This window comes from Meles meles, chromosome X (genome assembly GCF_922984935.1).
Source record: "Meles meles chromosome X, mMelMel3.1 paternal haplotype, whole genome shotgun sequence".
Lineage (NCBI taxonomy): Eukaryota > Metazoa > Chordata > Mammalia > Carnivora > Mustelidae > Meles > Meles meles.
Window position 1 is genome coordinate 20,066,021 of NC_060087.1, and position 23,685 is coordinate 20,089,705.

The 23,685-nt window shown below is 40.9% G+C and overlaps 1 protein-coding gene across 11 annotated transcripts in view; it reads left to right on the plus strand.

Annotated features, from left to right (window-relative positions):
- Positions 1-13,006, plus strand: part of ZFX (zinc finger protein X-linked) — a 56,743-nt gene extending 43,737 nt beyond the window's left edge. For 10 of the 11 annotated variants that reach the window (XM_045995245.1, XM_045995252.1, XM_045995244.1 and 7 more), the window contains 5 exons: positions 6,363-6,512; positions 6,730-6,873; positions 7,247-7,399; positions 7,934-8,074; positions 8,937-13,006. In XM_045995245.1, the coding sequence (XP_045851201.1) occupies positions 6,363-6,512; positions 6,730-6,873; positions 7,247-7,399; positions 7,934-8,074; positions 8,937-10,120 (1,772 nt within the window). In that variant the 3' untranslated portion in view covers positions 10,121-13,006. The remainder of the gene's footprint in view (positions 1-6,362; positions 6,513-6,729; positions 6,874-7,246; positions 7,400-7,933; positions 8,075-8,936) is intronic. The other variant, XM_045995253.1, reaches the window with a different exon arrangement.
- The last annotated feature ends 10,679 nt before the right edge of the window (positions 13,007-23,685 follow it).

Below are 23,685 nucleotides of genomic sequence, written 5' to 3' on the forward strand. Positions count from 1 at the left end.
GATTCATGGGGCACATGGGTGGCTCAGTTGGTTAAGTGTCCAACTCTTGGATTTTGCTCAGGTCATGATCTTGGGGTCATGACTTTGAGCCCCACATCAGGGTCTGCGCTGGGCATGGAGCCTGCTTGACATTGTCTCTGTTCTTCTCCTTCTGCCCCTCCCCCACTCTTGTGCATGTGCTCTCACTCTCCTTAAAAAAAAAATGATTCATGTATTATAAGCAAAATATGACTCTAAATGTTTTTGTAATATGTTTTTTCATCTTTAGAGGTTTAAGAACTAGTAACGTAATATCTGGCATTTACTTGAAGATCAGCATTCATATATTTAAGAAATGAATGTTAAATCTTTTCCGTATATCAGAGTGTATTGTAGACACTTGGGATACATCATTGAACAAAACAGATGCCAGTGCTTTTCCCTCCCTTATGTTGTAGCAGAGGTACACAGACATAAATAAGTGATGTAATATATGTGATACCTTCTTGGGAAGAAAACAGAGGCATAAGGAGGATTTGGGATTGCAGATGTGGGCAGGGTTTGCTGAGATGACATTTGAGCAGAGACTTAATTTTGAGATACCTGATAGACTTCAAAGACATGTACAAATCTGAGTTCGGGAAATAGGACTAGAATGGAGATGCAAAATTGAGTGTTACTGGCATAGAGATGAGATTTAAGCTATATAACTGAATGACATTGCCAAAGGAGTGATTGTAAATAAACCAACACCAAAATTCAAGCCTGAGGTTTGCAACATTAAGAGGCCACTCCTGCAAAGGACTAAGGAGGCATGGCCGGTGAGGGAGGAGGAAACCAAGAGCTTACATCCTGGAAGCTAAGTGAGGAAAGTGAATCAGAGTCAAAGGAATGCAGAGAACGGGCGACCTTGATGAACAGTTTTGGTGAAATCATGGATGCGGTTGAAGTGAGTTTAGAAGATACGAAAAGACAATTGGAGAAATGGGGAAAAGAGGTTTTGTTATAAAAGGGGGGAAAGAATAGTTTGTTTATATGCTGATGAAAGTGATCCAGTAGAAGGGGAGAGATGCCAGAGCAATAAAGAGGGGGCAGGCTTTAGCTGGGAATGGAGGTGATTTGTCTTGGTTCCAGGCGGGGTTTAGCTGCTGGTAGGTGAGTAGAGCTGATAGTGAATCTTCGATTGTTTCACTTGTTCTCAGTGAAATAAGAGGATTGTCAACTGAGAATGAGGATGGGGAGGTGAAATTAGAGATTTGAGGAGAGAGGATACTAGGAAATAAGAGAGAGAGAAAGTAGCAGAAACAGTTTGCTTCAGGTTTAGGGTCACGGGTTTAAGGTGGGACCATCAGGGTGCATGTGTGTTTCCGGTCAGATGTAGCCATCCAGGTGCTGATACAGAGGCAGAGAGGAGAATTGAAATTAGGCAAGTCTGTGGTTCTCTCAGGCCAGTATGATGGAATGAAAGGAGGGAGAGGGCAGGGGATCAGAGAGCAAGGGAATGAGATTGACTGTGTATTCAAGTTGAGTTCAAGTAAATGATAACATAGTATTTTTTGTTTAAAAATGACATATTATGATATCCAGTTTTCATTAAAATATCTGTTCACTCTTCCCTTTATTTATAAATATGCATAATATTTATAAATATAAATTTATAGATTTATAAAATTTATAAATTTATAAAGATTTACAAATAATATTTATTTATAAATATGTCTGAGTAATGATCTGTAAATTGATAGTTCTAAGTGGTAGGATTTTGATCACATTTTAATTTCCTTTTATACTTTAAAAATACTTCTCTTTGCGGGGGCCTGGGTGACTCACTGGGTTAAGCAGGTACCTTCGGCTCAGGTCATGATCCCAGGGTCCTTAGATTGAACCCCATGTCGGGCTCCCTACTGAGTGGGGAGCCTGCTTCTCCCTCTGTCTCTGCTGCTCCCCCTTCTTGTGCTCTCCTGCTCATGCTCTCTCTCTCAAATAAAAATAAAATTGTTAAAAAATACTTTTCTTGAACAGTAGACTATATGATTTCTACAACAAATTACATACAAGTACAAGAAGCATAAAAGAATAGAAATAAAAATGTATTATTTAAGTTCAGGGCACCCGGGTAGTCTAGGGCCTGATTGGGGAAACAGGATTGAAAGCAGAAAGCACTTCGGTCAGAGGTTGCTCGACTGTGCAGTTTGTATTTTATTTGGTAGGAAATGGAGTACCATTCTGGGCCAGAGAGTAAGGCAACTGGATCTTTGTTTTAGGAAAGCTGACTGAGGGCTGTGCCTAGGGGTATTTGGTAGGAAATGTAGGAAGAGAGATAAATGGTAAAGATCTTGTATTTTTATGATGTTAATTTGTACAAAATGCAATCCCATCGCAATCCAATATCATATATTTTTCTGTCTTGGTAAAAATTATACTACAGTTTGTCTAGAAACTTAAGTGAAAGTAACAAAACAGTATTACCTATTTCATAAGGTTTTCATGAGGAGTGAATGGTTTACATTTTCAGGGCTTACCATCATGCTGGGCATGAGGTATGTGGTCAGTAAATGTTACCATTATCCGTCATGACCATCATCCTTCCTTGTTACATCGATTCTCCGTCGGCTTAGTTTTACTGATCTTTTAATTAGATCAGTGTTCGTTTAGCAGTTTACTTGAGGGCTCCTGGGTGGCTCAGTTAAGCATCCAACTCTTGATTTCAGCTCAGGTCTTGATGTCAGGATCATGAGTTCAAACCCTGCATTGGCCTCCACACTGTGCATGGAGCCTACGTAAAGAAAAAGACAGGTGCCTGGGTGGCTCAGTCAGTTAAGCGACTGCCTCTTGATTTTGGCTTAGGTCCTGCTCTCAGGGTTGTGAGGTTGAGCCCTGAGTCTTGCTCACTGCCTTGGCCTCCATGCTGGACGTAGAGCCTGTTTAAGATTCTTATTTTCCATCTCCCTCGGCCGCTCCCCCCACCCCTATGCCCCCCCCATCCCCACCGCCGCAGATGGTTGTGCACTCTTTCTCGTTAAAAAACAAAAACAATTTACTTGAAGGGTTGTATTTCCCACCCCCACCCCAGTAGTTTTTCTCTTCTAGAAACTACTGGGTTTTTTGAGATATTGATCAACTATATTTTTAGACACCGTTATATCTATAACGTTGCAAATAAGTATCCCTCAACTTTTGGTCTTCAAAGAGAATTGACTGAAGCTCCCTTCAAGCAGTATAAAGTCCTGCCTATGTTTTGCTATAGTTTTGCCGTTACTAATGAGATCATTGGTAAGTCAGAGGTTTCTCAGTTTTGAAGTTTATAATACTGGATGAGTTGTAAAGATTATTATTATATAAGGCTCGAGGAAACTATGATGCCCAATTTTACTTCAACAAAAATAGAAAAACTGGGAAGAAAATTCACTAACGTCATGAAGGAGTCTCTGGTTGGTGGGACTATTGGTGATTTTTTTAATTCTAAATTTTATACAGTAAGCATACATTTTTTAAAAAACGAGCAGATGAAAATAAAGGTCTGTGTTCTAAAGACAGGCACCTTTTCTCTCTCCCATCCCTCACTCATTGGTTCACTGACTTTGGGCAAGTCACATACCATCTCAGAGCCTTTATTTCTTTATCTGGAAAAGGTAAGGTTCAAATAAAAGTACAGAGAAATGTTAAGGAAATAGCAAAATGCTACGCAAATGGTGATCATTATTAGAAGTAGTCTTAATTTCCAGAAATTATGCTCTTCTATTTTGGAGAGGCCTTGTTCCAGAGCTCTAGGCCTTCATCACTACATTAGGAGAAGGCACTTAGGCGGAAATCATATGTATGATGACTCAGTTTTATCCAAGGCTTCTTTGTCTGTTTTTAGAAGTTCATTTTTAATGATGGCTTTAAAAGCACAGAGAAATTTTGAGTACTTAACAGGACCATCAAAGTGGGGTTTTTTTTAAAGTCACTTTTGTAATTTTTCATTTTCAAAGTAATTTCATAAGTTCAGTGTGGGGCAAATTCTAAAGGTGAAAACCTGAAGGTGAATTCTACTTTAGTCTAGTAATAAAATAGCTTGTTGGCTTGGCTCAGGTGAGCCTGTAAATTTGAATGTGTTTTCCCCCCACATTTACGAAAGCAAGCAGAAAGGTCTTTTGCTCTAAATTATAGATAAATGCGTGACATTTTGCAGGCTCCAAAATGACTAGATTTTTTTCCGTCATCAAAGGCTTCATCTTATGAGTACCAACAAACTAACATGCTAGAACAGCCAGCTTGACCTTGTTCTTTGTAAACACAAGGACATTTGATTTTCCAGTACCTGTTAGAATCAATTTTGCCAAACCTTGCCAAAAAAGGGGGCAAGCTTCATCAACAGTATCTAACTGTTCAGAGATGAGTTTCCTGAATATGTAACAGCAGATTGATGCAGGCCTCTCCAGCTAGTGTGCTGGGCTCTTCATCCTTGTAATCTCTATCTCACCTTGAAATTGCAGAGCTACCTTTAAGAAAACAGCCTTGGTTCAGTCAGCTGGGTATGTCCTAAAAATATTTAGCTTTGAAAAAGGGTAAGTACATAGCAGGCCAGAAATAAGGACCTAATCCCAGTTCTTTCCCCCTACAAACCATTTTTATAAAGCATAGTCAAGATAGTTGGATTTGGTTACTCATGTGCAGAGTTCAGGGAACCTCTCTGTTTTTTCAAACCACAAAGAGTTTAACCAGCTGGTCTCTGAACCTGCATATTGTGAAGCTTGTCCTGGATCAGCTCATTGTCTCCAGCTTCTGAAGCTCTTCACCCAGTTTGCCATTTTCTCCTGGTAACCCAAGCCCTTGCCTCCAGTTTCATATCCACGGTTGAAGCCTTCCCCCTTCACGCGTTGTGGCTTTGTTCGCATCCGTGTTTACCACCTCGAGTCTCAGAAGGGTGACACATTGCTCCCCCGTCTAAGGAGAATTTCTTCATCTTAGCCTCTAATTTCATCTTCCCCTTTTCCTCTGAGGTCTTGATCCGGAAGTTTTCCCATGTCCTCTGGCTTAAGCTTCTTCCCTTCTGTTGTATTTGCCCCCACAGACTGAATATGCTTAAGTATTCTTAGCAATTAAATAGAAAAGTCCTTGACCCTGTGCCCCTTTCTAGTTACTGCCCCATGTTCTCCATTTTAAAATTGGACTTTCTGAAGAAATGCACACCGTCCATTGAATCCTCACCCCACTTTAATCTGACCCCACATATAATGGGTATAGCCTTCACTCCACTGCTTTTCACCAGGAGCATCAGTGACTTCCAGGTGATTACAGTCCATACAGACATTTCTCCTTGACTTGGGTGTGCGCTGCATTGTTACCGTGGGCCTTACTGGGTTTCCCAAACCTGTGTGTCGGCCTTCAGTTTCAGACTCAAATATCCAGCAACCATCTTCCTGTCCCATTCATTGAATTGTTGGCTCATCCACATTCTGAGCATCTGCTGTCACCGGACTCTTGTCTTTAAAGACTGATGAGTAAAGTGACAGGTTCTGCTCTGTCAGTGGGGAAGATGGGGGAAAGTCTCTGATAGGGCCAGTACAGTGAACTGTATACTCGGAGAGAAGCAAGCAAAGGGTGCTGTGAATATAGAAGAATCGGGACAGGCACCAGCCTGAGAGCTTTTAGGGATGTTACCTTTCAGACCTTAAATTAATTAGACATGTAGGAAGAGAGATCACCTAAATCAGAAACCCCATAGTTATTCTTGGCTCCTTTGTCATGTTCAGTTTCCACTCTTGAGTCCTACCATGAGTCCTGAGACAGGGCTCCGGTCTCGCCTTCTTCCCCATCCATCCTACTTCTGTTCTGATTTGAGGCCTTGTCCTCTGTTACCTGCATTTGGGGGTGGGGAAGTGTTACCTGCATTTTTGTGGTAGACCCACGAGTGGTATCCTTGCTTCCCATCTCCATCCCTTGGCATCCACTTCTCTAAAGGTCAGCATGGTGTTAGCAAAAATGGCGATCTGCCATTCTCACTGCTCTGCTGAAAAGTCTCTGCTCAGAATCTCTAAATCTCTCCACATATCTGGCTTCACCCCTACACATTCTAATTCTGTGGTGCTGGCAGGCTGGAGCCTGTGGTCTTTGGTTCCCTAAGAGATACTGACACCTGACCAGACTGAGAAACCTCTGACCTACCATTGTCAAGTCTGAACCCCTCTGCCTCGTTGCACAAGAGCCTCCATGACCCCCCACTTGGCTTAGCAGTCAACCGCATTTCCCACCATGCCCCGTGTGTCTACTGGTCTAGATAAAATCATCCTATTTTGTATGAATCCTGTTAGGATATTTGTAAAAAGGACTTTGCAGAACACAACATTTTATTTAACTATCTGCAATTGTTACTTGTAATGTGTTTCCTGCCTTTTCAGTGGATGATGCTGGCAAAATAGAACATGATGGTTCCTCTGGAATGACCATGGATGCAGAGTCGGAAATTGATCCTTGTAAGGTGGATGGCACTTGCCCTGAAGTCATCAAGGTGTACATTTTTAAAGCTGACCCCGGAGAGGATGACTTAGGTAAGAGGAAATCTTCACCATATTATGCATCCTGATCAGGCACATCGACCTGATTTCTTGGCTGGTTGAGATTACAGACCTTTGAAATCTTGTCTGAAGATAACTTTTAAACAAGGATTTTCATGCAGCTGTGGAAAAGGATATGAAATACACTAAGGCAAATGGGTGGAAATGAAGTTTTCAGATAAATTCTCAGAGCTGTCATCTTCCCTGATAGGTGGCACCGTAGACATTGTGGAGAGTGAGCCTGAGAATGACCATGGAGTTGAATTACTTGATCAGAACAGCAGTATTCGTGTGCCAAGGGAAAAGATGGTTTATATGACCGTCAACGACTCTCAGCAAGAAGATGAAGATTTAAGTAAGTAGGTGGCCTTTTTGTGGGAGAAAGTCTTATGTTTCTGTAGCTGTTTTTTTAAATACGGTCAGTATTCGAAGGAAAATAAGTGGCATGATTGTAGAGATTGTTATGTTGCCGTGTGCCTCCAAGGGCAGTCTCAGTAACTCTTTGTGGATGCATAGAACATTGCCTTACAAACCCGTTAAGGTGAAAGCCAAGAAACGAATGATTCGTTCAACAGATACTTGTTGCCTGCTTAGGACTCTGTGAAAGTTCTAGGTGTGTAACACTTGAACCTTCTTTCTACTTGTCTGTTACCCGAATTCAAATAAAAATGCCTTTCCTGTGATCTCTGTAAACCTGGTCACAAGAGTTGATTTAATTTCCTACTTAGATGTCGCGGAAATCGCTGATGAAGTTTATATGGAGGTGATCGTAGGGGAGGAGGATGCGGCGGCGGCAGCGGCAGCCGCTGCGGCGCACGAGCAGCAGATCGACGACAATGAAATCAAAACCTTCATGCCAATAGCCTGGGCAGCGGCTTACGGTAAGTCCCTTGGCGGCTCTTCAGACAGACTTGGCTCGCAAGTGGGACTTCATGATTAAAAACGGTGTCTGTGGCCTTAGGTTCCCGAAATAGGAAACACCACTACCCTGTAAGGGTTACTTGATTTGAACAAGAGGACAGTAAGATGATAAAGTCTACCTTCTGTGTTTATTTATAACAGGAATTTCCTTCGTGTGTGTATTACATAGAAGGAAGTACTGCAAGAAGTACACAGGCTTTCAAGCTGAACCTTTTCATCTTGATCATATCTGGCCCATGACTTTACAGTTTGGGGAGACGACACGGGAGTTCATGGGACAAAACGCTGACATGTGTTTTTTAGATTTGGAAGCAAGGCCTTTCCTGCCGTCTCACTATAATAAATGCGGTCCTAAAACCCATTACCTAGAATGGGGACTTTCTGTCATTCATGAGTATCATGGCTTACTTTTCGTTGTTATAGTTAATAAAGCATCCCTAATTTTTTATAGTTTATAATACTGTATGATTTTGTTTTTTAATGCGCATTGTTAGGTAATAATTCTGATGGAATTGAAACCCGGAATGGCACTGCAAGTGCCCTCTTGCACATAGATGAGTCTGCTGGGCTCGGCAGGCTGGCTAAACAAAAACCAAAGAAAAGGAGAAGACCTGATTCCAGGCAGTACCAAACAGGTGAGGGCACACGAGTCCCACAGCGCAGCGTGCTTGGCGAGCTCTCAGATGAAACTCTAGTATGTATCCACAGAGGTGTTGTGATGGCATTTTAGCTGCTAGACCACATGTAGCTTTTGTGTGTGGAATTTGAAAATATAATTTTAAGAATTCAGTGATATTCATGAATGATTGCCTGGGATAAAAAGAAACAGGGAATGGATCAAACGTGGATGGGGAACAAAATGCAAAACTCGGGTGGTTTTTATGTGGAAAGGAAAAGAAATCCCTCAGACACATTACAAGCATTAACTGTTTTAAAACCTAAATTAACGCAAAGGATTGGATCATGTTACCTTAAGGCAGGCATAATTTACAGAGCAGTAGGACAAGTACCTCAGTTTACCTGACCCTATTCCTGTCTCTTCGTGGATGGTGGTTTGCATATTAAAATTTTCATAGATAGATTTAAGCTTTACTGTCGAGTGACACAAAATTAGGTTTTTTGGAATAACCAAAGCAGGAATTGTGATTACAAAACTTTATTTTTATGAAGAATTTTCTGCCGATTTCTAAATTGATAGCTCTTTGATCACTGCTAGTTGGCAGAAGTTACGTATTTATTGATTGATTTTTTTTAAACTGGAGGGACTGAGGTTGGTACCACCAGACTGAATGAAGTTTTCAGACCAGGGTTCTCTTTATGACAGCGTTGCTCTGCCTCTTATATTGAAAAAACGGTAGAAGGAATGTTACGTAGCAGATAGCTTAATGTAGGAGTGCTTGCCTAATAACGTTCCGAACACACACTTGAAATGCTTGCAGAAACCCAAATGGAAGAACCTGGTTTGATCACTCATGCTCCTTTCTTTTCCTTTCCTAGCAATAATTATTGGCCCTGATGGACATCCCTTGACTGTCTATCCTTGCATGATTTGTGGGAAAAAATTTAAGTCGAGAGGTTTTTTGAAAAGGCACATGAAAAACCATCCTGAACACCTTACCAAGAAGAAGTACCGCTGTACTGACTGTGAGTACACTACCAACAAGAAGATAAGTTTACACAACCACCTGGAGAGCCACAAGCTGACCAGCAAGGCAGAGAAGGCCATCGAATGCGATGAGTGTGGGAAGCATTTCTCTCATGCTGGGGCTTTGTTTACTCACAAAATGGTGCATAAGGAGAAAGGAGCCAACAAAATGCACAAGTGTAAATTCTGTGAATACGAGACAGCTGAACAAGGGTTGTTGAATCGCCACCTTTTGGCGGTCCACAGCAAGAACTTTCCTCATATTTGTGTGGAGTGCGGAAAAGGTTTCCGTCACCCGTCAGAGCTCAAAAAGCACATGCGCATCCATACGGGGGAGAAGCCGTACCAGTGCCAGTACTGCGAGTATAGGTCCGCAGACTCTTCTAACTTGAAAACACATGTAAAAACGAAGCATAGTAAAGAGATGCCATTCAAGTGTGACATCTGTCTTCTGACTTTCTCAGATACCAAAGAGGTGCAGCAACATGCTCTTATCCACCAAGAAAGCAAAACACACCAGTGTTTGCACTGCGACCACAAGAGCTCGAACTCAAGCGATTTGAAACGACACATAATTTCGGTTCACACGAAGGACTACCCCCACAAGTGTGACATGTGTGATAAAGGCTTTCACAGGCCTTCCGAACTCAAGAAGCACGTGGCTGCCCACAAGGGTAAAAAAATGCACCAGTGTAGACATTGTGACTTTAAGATCGCAGATCCGTTTGTTCTAAGTCGCCACATTCTCTCGGTTCACACGAAAGATCTTCCGTTCAGGTGTAAGAGATGTAGAAAGGGATTCCGGCAACAGAATGAGCTTAAAAAGCATATGAAGACACACAGCGGCAGGAAGGTGTACCAGTGTGAGTACTGTGAGTATAGCACTACAGACGCCTCGGGCTTTAAACGGCACGTCATCTCCATCCACACGAAAGACTATCCTCACCGGTGTGAGTACTGCAAGAAAGGTTTCCGCAGACCTTCCGAAAAGAACCAGCACATAATGCGACATCATAAAGAAGTGGGCCTGCCCTGACCATCCCGCTACGGACATTTGTGGAGATGTTGGCCTTGAAGCAGAAATTTCATTGTAGAGCCGATTGGTCTCGTTCACATACAATACTGTACATTGATTATGCCGTGTACAAATAGAATTATTGCTTCTAGTTGAGTTGGTTTTTTGTTTTTTGTTTTTGTTTTTGTTTTTGTTTTTTACATTTTGTTTAATAGTGTGTTCTGAATTCTATTCAGTTTGTTTAATAAATGGGGGAAAGCAGCAACAAGTAAGTTGCTTTTAATAAAATAATCCCTGATTCTATACTGAATTTTTCTCTCTTAGAAGTTTTATATTTATTTAAATATTTACCTTGCTTACCTTGATGGTACTCTTCTAAGACCATTTAACTTAAAGTTAAGGTAACTTTAGATTGGTAACTCTGAAAGGACTCATGTTGACTCAGTTTTTTTCCCCCCCATAAATTTCTCACAATAAAATTGTCAGAGACATCTACTAACACAAATGGGAGGTTTTTACAGTCGGCTCTAATTATCCTAACATGGAAGTCATTTACTCGTCTTGCTTACTATTTTCAGACCACATGACAATGAAAGTTTCCATTTGAGCTTTTGCGTCCCTGGCATCGCTGAGGAGAGAGCAGTGGCTGGGTTCGTGTTTCCTTTCCGTTTTGTTTAGCAGACAAACTATACTTCTTTGGGGGCTTTCTTTGGTGTATTGGCATCTTTTGTCAGCATAGCAAACCTTTAGAAAAACGTCCTTGACAAATTTTACTTGACGCTGTTGTATTTTGATTATCCCGTCTGTGCTGCTTTGTCTTGGAATGGTTGTGTGCTACAAGTGAGATTATCGAGGACTGCATTTTGGAATCTCCTAGAGGTAATTCGTGGCTCGTAGGATCTTTTGCGACTTTATATATGTAAATGTACCCTGAATTATATATATGCACATATATAGAGAACATGTATCTGTGTGTATTGCTTATTTTACATATTTATACACACAACCCCAGTAGTAGTTAAGATCTATAATGAGAAGTATTAAATTTACAATAACGTGAACGATGCAGGGATGCACGAGAGCATTTTGTGAATCATGCTCTTCAGAGAGACTACTCAGGTGAAGAATTAGAAGGAGAATAAGGACACTAGTATTTTTAAAGAGTAAAGGTATTTTCTTTTAAATATCTTTGGTAATTGAAAAAAAGAGACATTAAGATGTTTCTAGATAGAATGTTTTCATACAACTTCAGCTCCATGCCTTTATATTTTTCTGAAAAGCTAATGAGTATCCGGACATAACTCCCTTGGTTCTCTCTGGAGCCCGTGAGGGAACCCTGCGTCACCCAGTGAGGGGGGTTAAGGAAACCACAGCTCCATGTCCCAGAGATTGGGTGCTGATTATGACTCAGACTTGGCAGGCTCAGCCTGCCCTGTTACTTCTGAATTACAGTTAGCAAACTTTTAAAAACTGAATGCTCAGATTGGCTTTGGTTAGAAGATAAAGGTGTGTTTAAGTGCATGAGGAAAAGCGGAGGCCTTATTTGGAACGTCACCAAGTCTTTCACAGTTTTGTTTTTCTTCGAGAGCCGACATTTTTTAAACAAGCAGTTCTGAATCAAGAGTCAGAAATGCATAAAACGAACTTGGTTAATGAGAACTAGATTATGTCAAGATGGATCTTAGAAAATGAAAGACACTTTTTGGGGTCCAGTTGGCTGTCAGCTTATGAGTATCTGGCACATCGGAGGAGATTTAGGAATTTCCTTCCCACTTGATAGTTGCCTTGCCACTTCATTATGGTGCTCCATCCCCTCTGTGCTGTTAGGTCTTGACCTTTCGTCTTTCTCTTTGCCATTGATATTGGTATTCAAGAAGTATATTTATAGGGTTAGAAACCTAAATATTTGGTGGTTGGCAAGCCTCTGAAGTGCTAGATTGATTTCGTCCAGTTGTAAATCAAGTGCTTTAGGCTGGTATGAACTCCAACCTGAATGCCAGTTAAAGCCAAGGCATGGGCCTGTCCTAGTGGGAGCTCCTGTGCCCTCTTGGCTCTCATACCTGCTTTTTTTTCTTTCTTTTTTTTTAGTAACTTAAACAATTGTGTGATTCATTGCCCTGCAGTACTATCCTTGAAAGCTCTGTCTGTTTTTTTGTGAGAACCTTTAAAATCTCCCTTCTTTTTTTCCCCAGAAATCATGTAAAAGAAGACACTTAAATGAAGGTGGAAATCTATTAACTTTAAAACATGCTGTAAAATTAGTACAGAAAATATAAATAATTTGGTCATTTAACTATATTTTTTTAAATAAACTGAAAGATAAAGAACAACACTCTACACACTTTATATTTCTCTTACATAGTCTGGAATCATACACAGTTACTTTCTTTTTAAAGCACAATATTGAAACCTTTAAAAGGTATTTAAGGGTTTGGTCAAGTGAATATGATAAAATGTATTTGTCTGTATAAAGAGAAAATGAAATTGTAGTCACTGTTATGTACTGACATTAGTTACAACCTAGTTTTAATTCTTAAAACAATTTTGATTAGCAAAGCTAAAAAAAAATGGATGTTTCAGTTAAATGTTTTAAAGAGGTACAGATTTTTACAAGGACATAATATAAGTTATTGTTCTGTAGAAATATCCTATTAAATATTGTATGTCCCTCCCTCTGTACACTTTGTAAAAAAAAAAAAGTAAAATACATAAAAAGAAAATCATATAGGGATGTGTGACATTATTGTAATTGTGTACTTGAGAATAACGTGCAAAAATAAAAATCAGAATATTTTCCTGTTAATGGATGTTTAGTCTATTTGATACCAGTACTAAGTTAATGCTTTTTCTTAAGGAAAAAAATGTACAGTTTTTGTAAACCTAATAAACATCAAAAACAGTGGATTATTTTCATTTCCCCATTTCTTAATTCCTTTTATGCAGCAGTGGATTGCAAAATGCTTGATTGCTTTGAATTTTGTGACTCGATGCAAATACTCCTCATAGTTCAGCCCTGCAAATTTACAAGTAATATATCAGAGAACCTAAGAGATGATGGGTGAGTCCTTTGATGAGCATGTCCTTGAAGTTCCTTTTTTCCCTTTTATCTTCATAAGGGATTTGTTTTATTAGCATCTCCAGTTCCCCTGAGACGAATTTGCCATGCGTAATGGTTTCTAAGAGCACTTAAGGTTCATTTCGGTATCACTGCATAGCACACTTAATCACGGGGTCTTGTCCCCACCTCCACAGCAGAAGCCCTGCCCTAGAGGGATGCCTCTGTGGCCACATTTGGAGGGCTTTCATTCATAGACGCTAACATGCTACAGAGTGGCCACAGTTAGAAAAATAGGAAGTTAGGTAAAAGTGACCAGCAGTCAAAAGAGAATAACATTGATCTGAGCCATCTTTGATTTTTAAAGATGAGATCCTCAGATCTTGAGCTATGTAGGAACAAGTGTTTGTTTGCCTAATAGTTGAAACCGTAAATAATCAAAACTTGGGGTCAGCGGTCAAGAGAACACGGTGAGTGTCACTGCCCAGAGCCATAAACCACACACAAGCGGAGCGTGTGAAACCCTTCGTTGTAACAGAATGCCTGGTAGACAGTCTCTTACTGCTCAGATCCCAGGCAGGCAGGTAAGGTACGGTTCCGTCCTCTGGGAATCTCGGTATTAACAGTTTGGTTGCCCACAAATGCTAGGGTTCGTGAAGGAAAGGTGGGACCGGTCCAAACGTTCAAAGGGTGATATTTTATTTTATCTTTTTTAATTTTTATTTATTTATTTGACAGAGGGAGATCACAAATAGGCAGAGAGGCAGGCAGAGAGAGTGAGAGGGAAGCAGGCTCCCTGCCGAGCAGAGAGCCCGATGTGGGACTCAATCCCAGGACCCTGAGATCATGACCTGAGCCGAAGGCAGCGGCTTAAACCACTGAGCCACCCAGGCGCCCTCAAAGGGTGATATTTTAGAGCAGTGGTTTCCACAGTGTGGTCTGCAACAGTGGCAGCATCATCATCGCCTGGAACTTTGTTAAAGATAAAAATTCTTGGTTGCACACCTCACCCACCGAATCGGGCTGCGGGGCACGAGACCAGATGGTCTGTGTCTTAACATGTCCTCCGCGGGCTTCCGACACACGCTCCGGTTTGGGAAACCGTATCAGAGCACCCGGGGAACCGAAAAGATCACTGGTGCAGCATTTTGTGTGGTAGACAAGAAAATCTTTCTTTCTCTCTCTCTCTCACACACACACAACCCCAGAAATAAGCCATGAGGATGAAATGGGACTTAGTTAACACCTTTGGTTTACCTTTTTTAAAGTGTGAGCCCTCCAGACAATAAGCGTATCCTTTCTAGTATACATTAAGTGGCCTGTATTTCATTCATCTTGAATGGCCTCCTCTAAGTTACATCCCCCAGAGGTTAATAGGATTCAGAGGAAGATTCAGCAAGTAAAGGAGAAAAGCTGAAAAGTGTCTTTGATTGGCCCATCATTACTTGTGTAATTCATATCTGAAAAATCATTTTGCCACATTCTGCAGCTCTTCAGATCAAGTCAAAATTAAGTTTGCCCTTTGGGATCTTGTTTTCTTTCGTGTATATATTGTTTGCCTTTTTGATAAACTAAGTCTTGGATTTGTTATATATCGTTTCTGTTACCTTTGACATCTTTGCTATTGTAAATAAATTCCTATTTTGTTTTCAGTTACCCTAGCGGAGTGTTGGCTATAGACAAGGCATACGCATGCAAACGCACACATAAACACTTACATCCACAGACACATGGAAGTGAAGTGCTTTAAATCACAAAGTTAATAAACCCCCAAAAAGTATAAACTGGGTGATGTGATCCCTTCATTTCTAGCATTTCCAGCATCCGTGGAAATTCCACTGTAGCATCTGCTCCTAACTCTGACTTTAAAATCATTTTCATGACTTCTGAGGGAAATTCTTAGTTTGCCAAGTTTGAGGTCAACGTCAAGAATTACCTTATTTAGTTTTTCCTGTTCCTTTGGGCTCGTGTTACTTGTATTGCTGGTATTGGTGAGCACAAACGATTTGGCGTTGTGACCTGCTGCTACAGTAAAGCCACTATGATGATACTTTGCTACAGAAAACCTGCGAAGGAATTTTAGATGGCATTTCTTCTTTCATGATGTGAATTATCACAAATATCCGAACGCATTGATGAAAACAGAAGAGTTAACAAGACCTACGTTATTTTGCCTTCCAAGAGAGGCAGGTTTCTGCTTTTCCTGGATGGTTATGCTTGGCTTTTAAATTCAGAAGCCATTGCTTTTTGTCTGAGCTGCTTTGAAATAAGGAGAGGTATGGCACAGACATCCGCTGGGGTTTTGCGGGTTCTAATTCCACCCGTTCTCCTCTTTGGGTTCTAACCACATTGGAAATAGACAGGAACCACCAGTTGAATGTGAGACTTCTAGTAAAGTTGAATTGGGAGACCCAGAGGTCAAATCTCTCTCCCCCTACTTGAGGCCTTGACTGATGCAGCCAGTCCCTCGAAGTCCCTCTGAGCCATTGAGACCACTCGGTCTCCCACCAGAGAAATGGAGCAAGTGGGAGAGAATGGCTGAGATATCCTTGCCAGCCCTCCCAGGCCAGGACTCAGGGAAGGCAGAGAAGAAGACTTCCCTCCTGCCATCTTCGTAAAATAGTAAGGGTAAGTCCAAATCCGGGTTGCCCCCTGCCATTAGCCCAATGGCAAAACGTGAAGTTTTTATTGTAGCTTTAAATATTTGCTGTTTTTCAGCAATTCACTTCTATTTGTCCCCCCTTGAGGTGGTTGTTGTGACAGACTTTTAAAGGTTTAGTTCCTGGGGTGCCGGCATGGTGCAGTTGGTTGAGCGTCCGACTCTTGGTTTTGGCTCAGGTGATCTCTGGTTCAGAAGATCGAGTTCCACCTCGGGCTCTGTGTTAAGTGCAGAGTCTGCTCAAGACTCTGTCTCTGCACCTTCCCCCCGACCCGCCCGACCCCTGGTCTCTCTCCCAAATAAATCTTTTTTAAAAAAGGTTAAGGGTTTCCTGGGTGGCTCAGTCGTTAAGCGTCTGCCTTCGGCTCTGGTCATGATCCCAGGATCCTGGGATCGAGTCCCTCATCAGGCTCCCTGCTCAGCGGGGAGCCTGCTTCTCCCACTCCTACTCCCCCTGCTTGTGTTCCCTCTCTCTTGCTCTCTGTCAAATAAATAAAATCTTAAAAATAATTAATTAAAAATTTAAAAAAAGGTTTAGTTTCTGTTTCTTCTGGTATGGTATGCTTTAGTTTTTCTTCAGAAAAACAACTTTTCAAGGGCAAATTTACTTACATTTAAAGCTGATAACTTTGCAAGTTACTTTTATTACATATTTTTGTAACAAAATTTAGAAAAATGATCACCCACAATGCTACTTGCTTTATTCAAGAAGTTCATCTTTGTTCATCTTCCGGTCTTCGTCCGTACATGTAAATCTTTTATCTGTCTTGTTACCATAGCATCCGTTCTAAGTTAAGGAATTTTCATTTCAAGCATCAACTATTTCCCTATCTACCAGTTGTCTTTAAAAATTTTTTAATGCACATTCTTTTTGGAGAGAATATGGAAACTTCGGAATGGTACTGAGAAGAAAGTAAACTGCCTTCTTTTTTCAATCCCATTACCTAGAACATACTATCTTCTTTTCTCTTTTTTAAAAAGCTTTATTTAAATTCCAGTTAGTTACCATACAATGTAATGCTAGTTTCAGGTGTACAACACTTCCATACATCACCTGGTGCTCATCAGGACACGTGCCCTCCTTAATCCCCATCACCTGTTCTCCCCACCCCCCACCCCTCTGGTAGCCATCAGTGTGTTCCCTAGAGTTAAGACTGTCTCTTGGTTTGTCTCTCTTTTCCCCACTTTGCTCATTTGCTTGTATCTTAAATTCCACACGAGTGAAGTCATATGGCATTTGTCTTTCTCTGACTGACTCATTTCACTCAGCGTAATACTCTCTAGCTCCGTCGCTGTCATTGCAAATGGCAAGAGTTCATTGTTTTATGGCTGAATAATATTCTATTTTACACACACACACACACACACACACACACACACCTTTATCCATCCATCAGTTGGTGGACACTTGGGCTGCTTCCATACATTGGCTATTGTATAAAATAATCCTGCTGTAAACGTTGGGACGCAGGTATCCCTTTACATTAGTGTTTTTGTGTTCTTTGACTACATACCTAGTACTGCAATTGCTGGGTCGTAGGGTAGCTCTATTTTCAACTTTTTGAGAACTTCCATTCTGCTCTCCACAGTGGCTACACTAGCTTGCATTCCCACCAACAGTGCAAGAAGGTTCCCCTTTCTCCACATCCTCGCCAACACCTGTTGGTTCCTGCGTTGTTGATTTCAGCCATCCTGCCAGGTGTGAGGTGAGATCTCATTGTAGTTTTGATTTGCATTTCCCTGATGATGAATCATGTTAAGCATCTTTTCATGCATGCGTCTGTTGGCCATCTGGATGTCTTCTTTGGAAAAATGTTCATGTCTTCTGCCCATTTTTTAATTGGATTATTTGTTTTTTGTGTGAGTTTGATTAAGTCTTTATAGACTTTGGATAGTAACCCTTTATATCAGATATGTTATTTGCAAATATCTTCTATTCCGTAGGCTCCCTTTTAGCTTTGTTGATTGTTTCCTTCGCTGTGCAGAAGCTTTTTATTTTGATGAAGTCCCAATAGTTCGTTTTTGCTTTTTCCCTTCCCTTAGGAGACCTATCTAGACGAACATACTATCTTTTTAAGACTATCTTTACTGAGTTTTAATTTGATTAGGTTTTTTAGTTGCATCATGTTATTGGAACAAGTGTTGTACAATACAAAATAAGTATAAAGGCAAGCTTGAGGGCGCCTGGGTGGCTCAGTGGGTTAAGCCTCTGCCTTCGGCTCAGGTCATGATCCCAGGGTCTTGGGATGGAGCCCCGTATCCAGCTTTCTGCTCGGCAGGGAGCCTGCTTCCTCCTCTCTCTCTCTGCCTGCCTCTCTGCCTACTTGTGATCTCTGTCTGTTAAATAAATAAATAAAATCTTAAAAAAAAAAAAGAAAAGACAAGCTTGAGCTCACCTTCCTGCCAGCCATCTCCTTATGGTCATCATCATTAACAGACTGTGTGCTTTCCCTCCATACTCATACAAACCTGTACAAAGATAGATAGATAACAGAAAGAGAGTATGAGGAAGCTGGGAGAACAGGGGAGGCAGAAATTTCACGTTTTTTTGACCAAAGTCTGATTATGTATCTTTGCAAGTCGTTTAATATATCGTGTGCATCTCTCTGGGACAGGAGACGGAGCTCTGTTTCATTCTGATAGCTGAATAACTTTCCAGATACTGAACTCACCATAATTTGGTCAACTATTCCCCCCCCCTTTTTATTAAAGATTTTTTATTTATTTATTTGACAGAGAGAGATCACAAGTAGGCAGAGAGGCAGGCAGAAAGAGTGAGAGGGAAGCAGGCTCCCTGCCGAGCAGAGAGCCCGATGCGGGACTCGATCCCAGGACCCCGAGATCATGACCTGAACCGAAGGCAGCAGCTTAAACCACTGAGCCACCCGGGTGCCCCCAACTATTCCCCTTTTAATGGACATCTAGGTTGTTTCCAGTTTCCTGCCACTACAGGAATACTGAAATAATTGTCCTTGTGCCTATACTCCTCACATACTTGGGCTTCGACTTCTGTAGGATGGATTCCCCTATGATGTGATTGCTAAGTGAGAGGATATGTGCTATTTTGAAAATGTCACTCGATATTAGCAAGTTATTTTTTTGTTAGAATGTCAGTTCCAGGAGCACAGGGATTTCTGTCTGTTCTGTTCATTGCAGTTCACCTAGAACAGCATGGTGTGTAGTGGATACTAAAGAGATATTTGTTGGACGTTGAGGTTTTCAGGGTTGTAGCTACTCCCCTCAGTCTTCCAAACAGTGGCTGTGATATTGCGCCAGTATCACAGTATTTCTGTATGCCATCATTGTTCTAGTCTGCCTTGACCTGCCTGCTGGTGGGGTTAAATAATACTTTCCCATGGCTAAGAGCCCTTTGAGTTTTCTCGTTAGTCCTTTGACCATCTGGCCTAGTTAGCTTTTTAATACACTTGCTGCACAGTTTTTCAGTCTATGGTTTATCTTGTTACTATTTACATTCTCTTTAGATACATAAAAATCTGTAATATTTGTGTAATCAGATATGTTTATTTTCCCCCTTTATGATTCCTAACGTTTCTTGTCCTACTTACAAAGGCCTTTTCTACCCCACGTTTCTACAAATACACACGTAGATTTTTCTTGTGATGTTTTGATTTTGTTTGGATTTGTATACAGTTCGAGTTATTTTGGTATACGTTATTGGGTAAAGGGCCTAGTTTCCCTTTTCTCTTGGATAGAGAGCCACTTATTATGGTAAGTCATCCTCGATCGTGAGGAACTGAAATTACACTTTTATGTACCAAGTTCATAGCTTAACCTTGGATTCATTTATGAAGTGCATTCTGTTTCAGTGATCTATTTGCTGTTCTTACGCCAAAGCCATATTGTTTTACTCACAGTACTCTGGGCTGAACTTTAGTATCAAAAGGGAAGGCCTTTTCTTTTTCACTGTCTCTTCGACATTTATTCTTTCATAGGAAGAGTAAGATCATTTCACCTGGTTTTCCTTAGAAGACCCATTGGGATTTTTTTTTACTCCAAATTGCTTGAATTTTCAATATTAAATTGAGCCTGTTATGTGTATCATGTTGTCTTCACGTCCATGTTCCTTCACTTCACGTCCATGTGAAAGTACCTTACTTAGGCGATTTTTGTTGTTCTTTATACTGTTGCTTAAACTGGCTAGTGTTTTATTTAGAATTTTTGTATCTGTGTTCATAATTGTGGCATTTTCTTGTTTGGAACTATTGTCAGCGGGTTTGAATGTTCATGTAACACTAGCTGCGAAAGATAAACTTGGAAACTTCTCTATAGTCGGGTTTAAAAACCGGAGGCATTATCTGATTTTTAAGGATTAGCTGGAACTCAATTGTGAAAGAATTTGGGTCTGATACTTATTGTTATTTTTTTTAATGTTCACCATTTTGGGGGCCGCCTGGGTGGCGCAGTCGTCAAGCGTCTGCCTTCGGCTCAGATCATGATCCCAGGAACCTGGGTCCGAGCCCTGCATCTGGCTCCCTGCTGGGTGGAGAGCCTGCTTCTCCCTCTCCCACTCTCCCTGCTTGTGTTTCCGCTCCTGCTGTCTCTCTCCCTCTCTCTTTCTGTGTCAAATAAATAAAAAAATAAATCTTTAAATCGTCATCATTTAAAAAAAAATTATTTATTTATTTATTTATTTATTTATTTATTTGAGATGGAGAGAGTGAGCAGGCGGAGGGGCAGAGGCAGAGGCAGAGGGAGAGAGAATCTCAGTGGACTCCCCACTGAGCACAGAGCCCCACTCGGGGCTCTCAGCCTCACAACCCTGGGATCGGGACCTGTGTGCGAATCAAGAGTTGGACGCTCAACCAGCCCACTGGGTCACCCAGGCACCCTGGGTCTGATGTCTCTATAAATGGTAGCTCTCCTGTACCCCTGGGACAAATAATACATTATACGTTAATAAGAAAAAATAAATAAATACATAAGCAAAAACAAAAACAAGCAAATGGTAGGTCTTTACTTTTCTGATCTCTTCTATATTAATTATTAAATTAATTAATTAATCCATCAGGTTTTATTCTCAAATAAATTTCCGTGTCTCTATTTCCCTTGGAAATTGTCCATGTTCTCAATCAGTACATCTCATATGGTTTTTTCTTTCTTTTATTCTTTTTTCAGGATTTTATTCATTTATTTGACAGAGAGAGAGAATTGGGAGCACAAGCAGGGGGAGTGGCAGGCAGAAGGAGAGGGAAGTAGGTTCCCTGCAGAGCAGGGGAAGCCCAATATGGGACTCGATCCCAGGACTCCAGGATCATGACCTGAGTCATGAAGGCAGTGGCTTAACCAACTGAACCACCCAGGTGCCCCTACATTTCATATGTTAATGTGTGTCCGCATCACCTGCGAGATGCCATGAAAATGCTCATCCTGATTCTGCACGTCTGGGGCCCAAGATTCTGCATTTCTTTTAGTTTGATTTTGTTTTTTTTCCCCCTTAGATTCTGCATTTCTTACAAGCTCCCTGGACATGCTGATGCTGCTTGTTCACGGAGCACATGGCTCAAGCCCTGTAAGGATTTAGTGGTTCTAGATTTTGGGGGAACACGAGAATCACGTGGCCCAGCCTTCATCTTCCTCGTGTCCTGACCAATTAAATTAGAACCTCTGGGGCGGGCTCAGGCATCAGTAGCTTTGCAAACGCAGGTGATCATAAGGCATAGCTAAGGTTGAGAGCTAGTCTTCCAGATTTTTAATTTATTGCCCTAAAGATATACACAGTATTCTTAGGATTAATTCTCTTGCACTAAGGGTTTTATTTCCTGTTGCATCCTGAATGTTGTATATTTTGCTTTGTCTATTTTTTAAACAATTTTCTTTTTAACTAATCTTTACACCCAACGTGGGGCTTGAAGCCACAACCCCTAGATCAAGAGTCACACACTCCACTGACTGAGCCTGCCAGGTGCCCCTTCTGTTTTTCTTTTTTTTTTTTTTAAAGATTTTATTTATTTATTTATTTGACAGCGAGAGAGAGAGATCACAAGTAGGCAGAGAGGCAGGCAGAGAGAGAGAGAGAGAGAGGGAAGCAGGCTCCCTGCCAAGCAGAGAGCCCGATGTGGGACTCGATCCCAGGACCCTGAGATCATGACCTGAGCCGAAGGCAGCGGCTTAACCCACTGAGCCACCCAGGCGCCCCCCTTCTGTTTTTCTTTAAGCAGGCTGTCGGAGGTTTGGCTATTTATAGATATCATCAAAGAAATGGCTCTTAATTTTGTTTATTCCTTATATGTGTTGGTTTTCTATTTAATTTCCTCTTGCATTATTATTGGTTTTCTTTTCCTATTTTCTTTTTATTTATTTTGTTATCTAGTTGAAATGTGTTATGTTTCATATTTCATTTATTTTTGTTTCTGATTAAATGAACTCCTTGAAAGCTATGCATTTTACTTGGTACATGACTTTAGCTATGCCCCATTGCATATTAATTATTCTTTTTCATAATTTTCTAGATAGTTCTACATGTGAGTTTTGATTTCCTCTTTACAATAGTGTTTAACTTCTAAAAAGTGAAAGTTTTTATTGATTTCTCAAGTGTTGATCTCTGGTTTTATTGGTTTGGGTTTAAATTATGGGATGTATAACCTCCACATTTGGGGGAAATGTTTAAAGTCTTCTTTTTGGGAGAGGCACAATAAGGTTTTTTTTAAACTAAAACACAGACATATTAGTATAATGTTTACTTTTCTGTATCTGGTATAAACTTATAAATAAAATCTAGCTTCTTGGATATTTTCAAATCCTTTATACCCTTGCTAATTTTTGACTGCTTAATTTTTTTTTAGAATTTATTTATTTATTTGAGAGAGATCACAAGTACGCAGGCAGAGAGGGGGTGGAGAAGCAGGCTACCCGCCGCGCCGCCGTGGGGCTCCATCCCAGGACCCTGAGATCATGACCTAAACCGAAGGCAGAGGCTTAATCCACTGAGCCACCCAGGCGCCCCTAAATTTTTTAATTTTTGAAAAAATATTAAAATCTTCCCCCATAAGGGTGTTTTAGGCAGTTTCCTTGTGTTTCAAGTTTTGCTTTACATATTCGGTGTCTGAATACATTTTTGCTGCATAGATGTGTGACTTCTTCATGATTGTGCCTTTTACAGAGCATCATTTTCGTCCTCTTTAACATATTGGGTCCCGAATTCTGCTTTGTCTGGTACGTTTTCTATTTCAACAGTCTTTTCTTATCTCTTCTATTACAGACCTCGGTCGTGTTATCATAATCGATTGAGATGTAAGTGTGCACTGCAGGATCTATTGTCATGGCTGTTTCTCAGTCATTCTCTCTCTCCCCATTTGCCATCTGCGCGCCGAGGAGACTGTCATGTGACCGATGCATAGCATGTGTGTTCTCTCGTGTCTGCTGTGAGAGTGTATATTCTTCTTGAGGCCTCGACTACCCCCCAAATATCTCCTTTGCTTTGACAAACGGTATCTTAGTAGGGAGGTCACAGTCCCTTTTCTTTGACAGTTCATAGATGTCTCACTGTTCTCCAACGTCAGTGTTCTGAGAAGCCTGCTGCTGGTGTGGTGGTTCTTGTTTTTTTGTTTTTTGTTTTAAATATGTTCCCTGTTCTTTTGTTGCCTGAAGGTTATGGGATTTATTTTCCTTTATCTTTGGAATTTAGAAAGTTCGCCAGGATCTCTCCTGTGTATATGTGTGTGTATGTCCTAATCATGTCTGGGGCTTATTTGTTGAGCCCTTTCTTCCTGATGAGTCAAATCCCCATTCAGCTGAAGGAAATTTTCTCGTGTTTGTATTTGTTACTTCTCTGATGGGTGTTTTGCTACTTAGGGCATTCCTGTAATTCACAGCCAAGGTCTCCTGGATTTGTCTCGTCATCCTACAATGGCA